The following is an 11,314-nucleotide window of genomic DNA, read 5'->3' as shown; positions in this document are numbered from 1 at the left end:
AATGATGGTTAATGGCTAAAACTAGGCTAAAGTACTAAGATTTTCTTTTGACTAAAATCAGACTAAAACTAAAACTTGATTTAAAAATAGTATACAGTGGACTGAATATGACAAAAACTAACAAGGACATTTGACACAGGACTAAGATTAAATTTTAAAAAGGCTGACAAAATTAACAAGATCTACTGATTGCACCCATTTAATTGAAATAAAATCATTTCATGCGGAGAGTTAAATGCTGCTGCCATGTTTGTCCAAAGTTGGTGATTTTGAAGGATTGCGTGTTCCTGATGGGCCCTTTGGGTTAGCTGAAAAAAATGCATTGCCGCTGCCACAAAGCTGACAACAAGGTATTTCTTGTCTCATGAAAAGTGATGAAGAGTTTAGAAGGTTAAATGTAAAATATTCAAACTGAATTAATGCCCCTCCTCCTCCATCAGACTGGCCCTGCAGCACGGTGACGGCCACGTTGTGGACTACCTGTGTCAGCCCGTCATCGACTACATCCTGCAGAGTCAGCTGTACATCAACGCCTCGGGATAGAGACAACGACCTGCCCGCATGACAACAGGGAGCGTGGAGTGGAGGGGGGGGGGGCTACATACAACCGTCATCTATATAACTATAACCCCCCCCCAAAAAAAACCCAACCTTCCTTCTCTGTCTTGTGTCAAACATATACTCTTCTTTGAGCTGTTGCTTTCCAAAAGGAGCATTAGTGTCCCTCCTTCTGTCTGTGTCATGTGACTTTACGTGGGGGTGGGGGGGGAGGTATGGAGGTAACCCCTAAGGGCTGCAGAGCTGTTATTGATGTGTTTTTCCACTGCAGCGGTGACGCCACTGTTTCTCACTCTGTTATCTGTCTTCATTAAAGTTTGGGGTGCATGACTCGCAGCCGGGCATGCTCAGTGTACCAACGGCAGGAAACTCTTCTTCTGGATCAGGGCGGCTTTTAGCTAAAAGACGACAGGGTTTTTGGGCCTCATGCAAGAACCACTCGTAGGAACAGATTTGGTGGGATTCAAGGCAACTTGCCAAATTCCCCCATTTTTTGGTATTTATAATTTTCTCTTTGGTTTGTTGAAACAAGGTTAATATAGTTTTAGATTTTTCATTAGGTTTTATTGTTATTTCATTTTGACTTTTGGTTTTTAATTTCAGTTTAGTTTTAATTTGTTTTTAAAGCGGGTTTAATTTAGTTTGTAGTTTTGAAAATGCTCAGTTTGGTTTTAATTAGTTTTTAAAGCGGGTTTAATTTAGTTTGTAGTTTTTGAAAATGCTCAGTTTGGTTTTAATTCGTTTTTAAAGCGGGTTTAATTTAGTTTGTAGTTTTTGAAAATGCTCAGTTTAGTTTTAATTCATTTTTAAAGTCGGTTTAATTTAGTTTGTAGTTTTTGAAAATGCTCAGTTTAATTTTAATTCGTTTTTAAAGTTGGTTTAATTTAGTTTGTAGTTTTGAAAATGCTCAGTTTTAGTTTAGTTTTAATTCGTTTGAGTGTTAGTTTTAGTCTTTGGGCCTCTCGACTTTCGCACCATGATGCCAGGTGATGGGCGTGGACTAAATTCTGGCACAGTTAAGAAACTGGAAGACAGATTTCATATCTACCCAAATACCAGGCTTATGTCCGGCCTGAAATAAACTGACAAAGATGAAAATTAAAGCCATTAACTCTGTTTATTTTATTTTAGTTAGTTTTTTGTAAAGCCTTGTTTTTATTTTTATTATGTTAAAAGAAAATATTTTCACACCTAGTTTACAATAACGATAATAAACTTGGCATGAAATAATATAAAATAATACTAAATATAATAATAATTAGTCCTTTCTCCAAAAAAAAAACTTTGATGTAACATTTATTATTCCTTAATCTGAATAATTTTAAATTGTACCAAAATCAACAAGAAACAAAATAATCAAATACAAAATTAAAGCTAAATGTAACACTGCTAATATTCTGTACAATGTCATGCGTCTTGTTTGCTAAGCTCCGTTACCTGTCAAGCATTGCATTTAAGCACATCATGATAATTTCCAGACCATTTAAATCCATAGTAACTATTGAAACAGTGGATCCTTGATTTCAGACAAAGGCAGCTCCTTTCAGTCGGCGTCTCACAATTCGGTTTCCCGCAGAACTAATAGCCAACAGAAGCTAACGTTAGCTCCACGAGTTGATTGAAAACTCCGTCGCCAGAGTTTTTAATGTTTGTTGCTGACTTATTTTAATTGTGAATCCTGCAAAAGGTTTTTAAATAAGACTGCTACATGTCATGCTAACAGGCTGAGGCTAAAGTTAACAGGTCCCCAGTCCCAAGAAGAAGAAATGAAGGAGCAGAGTTGTTCCTGTATTGCAGAGTAGAGCTAGTTAGTCATTATTAATGTAGCATGAAAAGGTAAAATAAAAGTTGTTTCATTCTGACTTCATCCTGTAGCTCATCTAGAAAACCATGAACAAGCAACAAAAATATATGCTTTATTGTTTTTATTGACCTAGCTTGGCTTTAGAGATGGTTTTCATTGTTTACCTTTTGTGGGCTGCCCTGACGCCACTACAGACACTGATACATTTAAAACACTTCGGAAACTACTCGTAAAGTTGGACCGTGTGTGTTGAACCACTAAAGCTCCGCACTGTGAAGTTCTTCTCTTTACTATTTGGTGACATTACTTTTTGTAAATAAAGCTTGATACCTTCTCACAAACGCCCTCCTGCTCGTGAACACGTGTGCAGAAATAGGACACGAGTCCACCTTCTGTGTTTGTGTTGCCCTTAAAGTCGCATTCAGACCGGAAGCAATGTGAATTGTCACCCCAAATTTTTACCGCTGGACAGTTTGTGCTTAATGACCCCAGCCAGCTAACAAACCACCTGTATGTTAGCTGTAAGGACGCACCGGCCATGTCTGTGGTGTGTTTCTGTCTCCTTTCTGTTGCATGTTATTGTTTCACTAAAGTTTAAACTTTTTATGCATCTTTGCATCATTTGTCTTCCCACCGACTTTGGATGCAGTCGTACTGCCTCCAAAATTCTCTCGGCGTTCTGCCTGAAGCCGCTGCGTTTAGAACAGGAATGCAGAAATGTTCTTGCATCAGGCCCACCGTCTTCTGCGACGTTTGAAGGAAATCTTTTTCTCTTCACACTGCAGCTACCGGCGCCACCAGAGGTGCTGCGGTAGCTGCAGCCGAAACTGTACATAGCGCCACATCATAGTTCACGTCAACAGTTTAACCTCCGAGCTAAATCAGAGCTTTAGGTATAATAACCTGCAGGTAAGCAAAGCAAGAGCCCTGATGCTTCTGATGCTACCCTAACTGTGGGTTAAACTGACCACAGACACACTTTTAAACAGGGAGTACGGCAGGAGAGGCAGAATTATTGTCCTAAGTCAGGACATCCTGTCGTGCCAATAAGTGAATGAGATTTTAAGGCGTTGAGGATCCTGAAAATCATTTGACATATTGATGATGATGATGGAAACTTTTGTAAAACAGTGTTTTTGTGATGTGTATAAGGCTGTTCTTTTCTTCTTCATGTGCTCCTGTTAGCTCCTCTTAGACTGCATGCTTAGACAGTTCTGGCATGAATGTTTATCACTTGGTAGAATATGATCTGTTGTGAATGTGTTTGCAAAAAAGAAACAATACAAAAGAGGATATATATATACATACTATATATTTATATATATATAGAGAGAGAGTATATGTATATAAATATATAGTATAGAGTGGGGATCATCACCCACGTCTGTCCATTTTCTGTTCGCTCTGTAAATGTACAGATCTGTACTGAAGACCCTCGTCAGTGTGAAATTTGTTTGCAATGATTTGTACATTTATTCATGTTCTGTGTGTGTGAATCTGCCTTTCACTTCTTTTGTTTGTAAACTGTGATGCACTTTGTTTGTGTGAGTGTGTCTGGTTGGGGTTTTCTCAGCAGCAGCTGTGTGTTTACAGACGAGGACGGAAACATAATTTAATGTTATTTATGCTTTAACATTTATATAACTGAACTCTAGCCCAGAAAGTTCACTGAGTCCTGCTGCGGTTTGGTTCCGGCCTCCGTCATCTTCCTCTGGCAGACGTGTTTCAGGAGCACGTTGTTGGTACTTTGTCCTTGTTGTGTTTTTTTTACTATGCCTACCGGCAACCCGCCTTTGTTCCATCGCCTTAACGGCTGCACATCCTTCTGCTCAGAATCACTGTTTTGGCTGATCAGTGCTTAAGTAGGTTACGTAGTTAAGTGGTTTGTTTGTTTTTTTGTTTGCTTTAACCGTGTTTATGGTTGTTTTATGATCGGGAGTCTGCACAGGGTGTTTGATAACTGACCACATTCTCTACGCCGTTCTGAGTCTGACCTCCTGCTGGGTCGACGCCTCTGGCGTTGACTAGAAAGGCCTCGATCAGCATCCTGCAGCTGTAACACGACGCAGCTGGACTCAGTGAACTTAACTCATCTCAAAGGAAAGAGAGAGAGACTGAAACAAAGAGAGGAACTAAACTGAAAGTGAATTTGACAAATCTTTAATTAATGTATTTCAACAGGAGATTTATGCTACGTGTTTTGCGGCAACAGATTTTTAATTTTTAATTTAAGTCTGGTTACATGAAGCAACTCGGACCCCTGCTGCCTAGATAAAAATGTCTTTGGTTAAAAATATTAACTCATCTGTAGATCCAGAGAAACATTTGATCGGAGGTGAATCTAACACTCAAAGATTTGGCGTGATGACGTTTATCAGATCTCAGTTAGTAGAATATGTAACACTGAGTCTGTTCTGTGTGTGTAGACTTCAATTTGGGTACGTTAGTCACAATCTGCCAGTTTCATAGAAGAGATATTTATGTCATGTCACGATTTCCAGTGACTCTGAACGCGACAGCACCACACGGTGTCGGTGTGATGATTGACAGGCAGGCAGCTCCACCTTCCTGACCTTTTGACTTTTTCAGAAGTGGACTTCATCCTTCCCCCGCATGTCCCGGGACTCTACAAGTTAACTCTTGTCATTCCAATACCACAATAAAGTTTATTCTGTAGTAATATGACCACATGTCCTTATTTTAGATGTGCTGTCTTTAATTTAAGTCACTTTGTACTCAACATTTCAGACAGGAGTGCGTTTTGACATTCAGTAAATGATCAGTTGAAAATCAAGAATTGGTATATTTAACCTCGTTATCTCATTATTATAAAATAGAGATGCTCTTAACATTTTTATTTTTATTCCATAGTTCCTAACTTTTCCTCCATTTGTTTTGGCTTCCATAACGTCACCAGTGCTGCACGTAGAAATGTCAGACACATACATGAATAATGAAACTAAAACATGTTGAAAATCAGGAGAAAAAGTGCAGCAGGTTTTATTTAAAAGCAGTAACAAAACATATAAATATCTCTGCTGATCCGTCGCATGAATGAGTTGACAGAACAAATAAAAACACTGAATTCAAAAACATTTACAGTTATAAATAAAACACTTTTACATTGACACACTCATACATCAAACACACCGTTATTATCAGAAATGAAACGTGTTGATCCGCAGCAGTTTAATCTGTATTTACTGTAAAACATGTTGCGTTCAGGGCCATTGCTTGTTTTTTGACCGTGGACAGTATTTTTGAGACAGATACTGATATTTACAGTGGCTCCTGCGTGGCGTGAACGCAGCACGAGCATCACAGTGAGTTTTTGGGTGAACTGACCCAGTGAACGTGATGAGTTCATCGAACAACACCAACCTCGTAACTTCAAGAGGAAAAGAAAGAGAAATTGTGGCTGTTTACAGACACTAACCAAGTGCATTATGGGAAATGTAGGATCTTTTTGGAGCCCTCGGTTGTAAATCTGTCTCTCACAACAACGACTTTATGAAGCAGTGAGGACAGATTTCTCTTTAAAGTTTTCTTTGTTCCTTAAAAGTTAAAATCAATAAAAAAAATTCTTAGAGTACCAGCAGGATTTATTGGTACCTGATAATACAGCAGAATGTAAAACACTGGCCGAAGACTAAATTCCTTAAACTCACTTTTAGAATAGTTCTAACTCTGATTTGTATAGTCCGCCCTCCCTTTCATGTTTAGCACGTTATCAACGCTCTTCTAGGAGGATGCTTTAAATAAAGCTTTGAGCTGTGAATACACATTTGTTCTGAATTATTATTTAGTACCAGTCACTCAAAAACACTGTCACTGCACCACCCGTTGTTTTATAAGAGAAGGTAGATTCTTGTTTAAATGGCAGATCAGGACTCTGTGAGACCTGACGTCTCCTGGCGGCCCTCAGGGCTCCTCGATGGGCGGGCTGTTGTAGCAGCCGCTGGGGATGGCTCTCAGGATGTCCTCCAGGTTGGCGATGTCCCCCAGGATGGTGTCGATGTCCAGGTTGATGGCCGTCAGCCGGCGGCGCTGGGCGGCCTCCAGCTCCTCCATGTCCCTGAACCGAGGCCTCAGACTTCCTTCCACGTCTCTCTGAGCGTTGGCCAGAGAGTCCTCCAGCTGCTTCAGATGCTTTTCATCCACAGCGCCGGACCGGTCTGAGGAGAAGGAGAACGAAAGACGCAGAGGGTAAGAAAGAGCTCTTTAAAACACGCCACATGAGGGCTCACTTAAAAACACTTAACACCAGCTTTAAAGTCCGTGAATTTCACTTTATGTATCTGAATTCCAATACAAGAGGAATTGTTTGACAAGCTGGGCACGGACTAGAAAATCCACAATGAAGCCACTCGAAACTCTAAAGGTACCGTCAAAGTTTTAGATCAGAAACCTGATAGTTTTCACAGCTGTCAAGTTTTAAATACCCAAAGACTTCTGAGTTGGGAAAACAATTATTGGAACCACTCGAAGAAGCTTTCAGTCACTCCGCGATCTCTAAACAACGGAATCTGTTATCGATGCAGATAAGAGAAGCAAATCCTTATCGTTCCTTTACTGGTCAGCTTAACCTGCCTTTTTATTTTCTATTTAACTTTTAAAACTTTTATGTAAAGCACTTTGAATACCTTGTTGTTGTTGCGGTACAAATAAACTTGCCTTACTGAGATGTGTTGCTTGTTTGCAGATTGTCTTTGTTATGCTTTGTCTTTATGTTGTTTGTAACTTATTGTACCTGTCTATTATTCTGTATATATTGTTTTCAATTGTGGACTGCAATAAGTTGTTTTATGTCATTTTGAAAATGAGTCTGTTGAGCTAACTCTGCCTCATTTACAGTTATTTTACTGTTAAGTAATGAGCACTATGAAATGAACCATTTTTATAGTTGTGTACAGTGATATTTAGTCGTAATGTTCAGGCGATCTTTATGTTCTACTCTAGGATCTGGAGATGGAGGTCCAACCTGTTTTCGCTCCCAAGTCGTAGCAGGTGTATAATAATAAAACAGTCCGAGTAAGGAGGTGATTGGGGTGGATCGTGGCCCAGAAACTGGACTTTCAACCACGAGGCTGGTGTTCGTTTCCCGTGCGAAACAAAAAGTCAGCATTTCATGTTTTTTACTTAACTCGTGTAAGTAATTTAGTTGTTTTAACCCCCTTTTCCTAATCAAGGAGTTTTGGTGCCCAAACCTAAAACTGTGACGTTTCGTTTACAAAAACATGGAGACCCTGTGTTGCTCTTTCACACCATAAAAGTTTCCACAGACATTAGACGTTACATCTCAATCAGTAAAGTGGAACAGCAGAAGCCTCCACCACAGACACCAATATGATATCTAATATTAACACTGATACAATCAATCCAGCTGATTAAAGAGGAGGCACACTGTTTGTTTGTATCAGGCTACTTAAGACTTAATGTCCATGTACTTGGTGCATCTACAGGGCTGCACGGGGACATTTAAATATTGTGTTAAAGTTCCCAAGTCAGAATAACATGAAGTTTTCTTTATTCTGAAAAGTGAAGGTGGTGACGACTATGCCTTTGGTGTGAGAGACCCGGGCTAGTTTCACGTCTTTCAACACAGCATGATGTTCATTTAGTAAATTATGGTCCCGTTTAGAGGAACAGAGACCAGGAAGCAGGGGAGGCTTTAGGGTTAAGGTGATTAACTCTACCAAAACCCGTCAGGCGTAGCAATGCGTGTCCCTCCCCAGCTCCACCCTCTCGCCTAAACTAAAGCTAAAAGCTGTAGTCCACAAACCAGCGGGTGACGTCCCGGTCTGTGTCTGGGTCTGATGTTGTGTTTATAGAGGAATGTTTATTCCGGTTATTCCGACATATTTCGCTCTCAGACCCCCTGACCGTGAGAAAGCACCGCAGCTTGATGTTAAACCGTGAAGCTGTACTCACTCAGGTTAGCCAGCATACTGTTGATGTTCCGGAGCGTTTCTCCCACAGCGTCTCTGGTCTTTTTGGCGTTGTTGAAAGCTGCAGCCGCTCCATCGGCAGCCTGCAGAGGAGACATTGACATTACTGACTTTTTGTCCTGCGGTTCTTGACTCTTATCCCTGACAGGTTGTCTCTCTCTGTGTGGACGGTTTACCTGCGCAGCGTCGGCCTCCAGCGTCCTGGCGGTGTCCAGCTCGGAGGCCAGGTCTCCAGCCGTGCCGACCGCCTTCGTCTTCAGATCCGTCACGTCTTTGTTCAGTTTGGTGGCTTGATTCGCCAGATCGGCATAAGGCGGCAAAGATTCAAACGTTCCCTGAAGAATAAAGACAAGACACCCAAGTTAAGTTACGTTGCTTGCGTGGCCTACAAACTTAAATAACATTCAGTGTTGACTTGTTGTTTGTGTCTCAACTCAAGCTGGATAAAAGCTCTGGACAAGGCTAATAGGTGGACTTTGAGTTGGGATTGTTTTGTCAAGAATGAACTTTCATGCCGAACTGTTCAAAGCCAGCATGGACGAGAAGTCCTAAAACGTTTTTCTGAACTTCGACTTGAGTATTAAACATCAGCTGCAGGCCAGTGTGACAAAAACAGCAGCTATATTAAAGTAATAAACTGCAGTTGTGTCACTCATCATAGACAGCGTTGGCGTTGTTGGACACACAGATGACTCTGAGAGCGCTGATGATTGGTTGTTACCTCCAGACTGTTGACCAGAGTCTCCAGCTGGTTGATGCTTTCCAGTGCGCTGCTGTAACCATCAGACACGTCTCCCAGGACGGACAGCGTCTCAGCGTTGTTGCCGATAGCCTGCTGGATGGTGGCGTTGATGCCGGGAAGACGCTTGATGGCAGCGTCGGCCAGAGCTCTGCTGCCGTCGATCTGCTGGTCGAACCCTGCGGAGGAAGACGAGGAGTCACAGTCTGTTTATAGAGGAAACAAAGACACTGCTTCTTCGGTCGGTCGGTCGGTCGGTGGGTTGGTCTACCTTTCAGGGTGTTCAGGGTGTTGTCCAGCTCGTTGCTGTTGCTGTTGATGCGTTGCAGAGCGCTCTCTGTGATGTCCTTGGCGATGTTGACTCTGTCCACCAGCTTGTCGTAATCCTGCAGAGAGGAACCACACGGAGATCAACATGCAACCCCCCTGATGAAGCTCTTAACGCTTTCACAAGTTCCACAGTTTTACCAGATGTCTGTGTTTTTACTTCTGTATGACTATGAATGAGATGCTTCTCATTCTTCCTGCGTAGTTATGATTCTGTCAGTTTGCTGCTTTGCTGCTTCCGTCTTATGGTTGGACAGCTGCTGCCTCTTAGAGCATGAAGCGTCACAGCGATATGCATCTGCATGTTTCCAAACTGACTAGCTGCTGCTACTGAGCTGCAGAGTGAAGTGGATTTGTCTCGTTTTCGTAATGTGGCATAATTTGCACACTTTTGCATCTTTGTACCTTTTTGTTTTAGGGTAGTTTACATGGATAGTGGTGAAGAAATATTGTGAGCCAAGTTCAGGTGTGATGAAGAGTTTCGGAGACTGATGAAGACTTAACATACTAAGGTTTAATGAGACTCTGCTGTGCCAGCATCCAACACATGCAATGGCCAAACAAATCTGAAGGATAACATCTTTCGGTCCCATTTTTGTTTCTGTCTTTGCCCTAGTGCCTCTTCCCTTCATCTTTAACTGGCCTTAACCTGAACAACAGATCTGTCTGATGTTCAGACTCCAATGCGTTCCCTATGTCACACTTGAATCTAAGATTCCCAGAGAACACAGATATCTGCTGACGCCTCAGCTGCTGACTTTCCCTTATCTTTCTGTCGTCTCCCTGACCAGGACAGATCCACGAGAGACAGAACCAGATCTGGAAGGTCCTTGAACAACACCTGTCTTACCTTTATTAAGCCCCCTAAGAAACATCTTTAACATCTAGTACTGCCCGCTTCATGTGTGAATTTTGGACTTCCTTAATCCTTCAGTACCTGCTGGGCGGCCTTGCCCTTGGCCATCAGGTCCTGGGTGGCGGCCATGTCTTGCTGCACACCGCCCTGCAGCGCCAGGTAGCCTGAGATGTCCTCGTCCACCGTCTTCTGCAGATCGCCCACTCTGGAAACCATGGCGCTCACCTCATCCTGAGCATGGTGGGAAGAAACCAGGAGGTTGGAGACTTAAAGAATAACAACGTACTCGTGTTTCCGAAGGTCGGGAGTTCTAAAGGTGAACTCAACGTTTTGACCAGTTACCTTCAGGGATGATGGGATGTCTCGCTCCATGTTGGCGATGTCTTTCAGCATGCTGTCCGCCATTTTGCTCTCGTCTCTGGCCTCAGTGCTCAGCCGGGTCGCCTGGTTCTCAAACCCCTTCACCCGGGCCGAGGTCTGATCATACCTGAAACCGCACGGAAGCCGTTAGTTTATTGGAGAATCAACACAGATTTATGATCACGCCCTGAAATGTGCCGTTATGAGTACTTTTGTTACGTATATTTTAATGCTAAAACTTTTGTCTTTTAGTATTTCTACACTGTGGTACTACTACGTTTACTCTCTGAGGACTTCTTCCACTGCTGTTAAAGTGAGGAATCTTATTTGTGTGTTTACGAGAGGAGCTCAGACTGACTGAGGCGACTCACATGGTTTTCAGATCTCCGATCAGCTCCTTGACTCTGTTCTCTTTGTTCATGAGAGTTCGGACCAGAGCCAGACTCGCCTCCGAGTCCCTCAGAGCGTCCGTGGCGGTTCGGTCCACAGAATCTGCTGTCGTCTGATGTCTGCAGGACGGACGGAGAGGAAATAGAGACGATGGTGAAGACACAAACATCTAACGTGGTGTAAGTGACCTCTTATGAATTTGTCAGTGACGCCATAAGATGAACATGATGGACTCACTTGTCGGCCAGACTGGTGGCGGTCTGCACCAAAGAAGACAGGAAGTCTGGAGCCTGTGGAGAATCTCCAAGAGGAAACTCCTGAAAGAGAAAAGT

General features: G+C 42.3%; 1 protein-coding gene across 1 annotated transcript; it reads right to left on the bottom strand.

Annotated features, from left to right (window-relative positions):
* Window positions 1-5,331: 5,331 nt before the first annotated feature.
* On the bottom strand, window positions 5,332-11,305 carry LOC119884976 (laminin subunit gamma-1-like; the record flags this gene model as incomplete). The annotated part of the gene is made up of 9 exons (XM_038695234.1): window positions 5,332-6,537; window positions 8,294-8,393; window positions 8,487-8,645; window positions 9,032-9,228; window positions 9,321-9,435; window positions 10,314-10,463; window positions 10,575-10,719; window positions 10,964-11,101; window positions 11,220-11,305. Coding segments are annotated over 9 exons (1,344 nt in total), but the record flags the coding sequence as incomplete, so codon positions are not given.
* Window positions 11,306-11,314: the final 9 nt, after the last annotated feature.

Source organism: Micropterus salmoides, unplaced genomic scaffold, assembly GCF_014851395.1.
Source record: "Micropterus salmoides isolate LMB-PRFRI ecotype aquatic unplaced genomic scaffold, ASM1485139v1 Ms_hic_scaffold_3808, whole genome shotgun sequence".
In the NCBI taxonomy this organism is placed as follows: Eukaryota; Metazoa; Chordata; class Actinopteri; order Centrarchiformes; family Centrarchidae; genus Micropterus; species Micropterus salmoides.
Note: the sequence above shows the minus strand (reverse complement) of the source record. Positions and strands in the feature narration are given on the sequence as shown.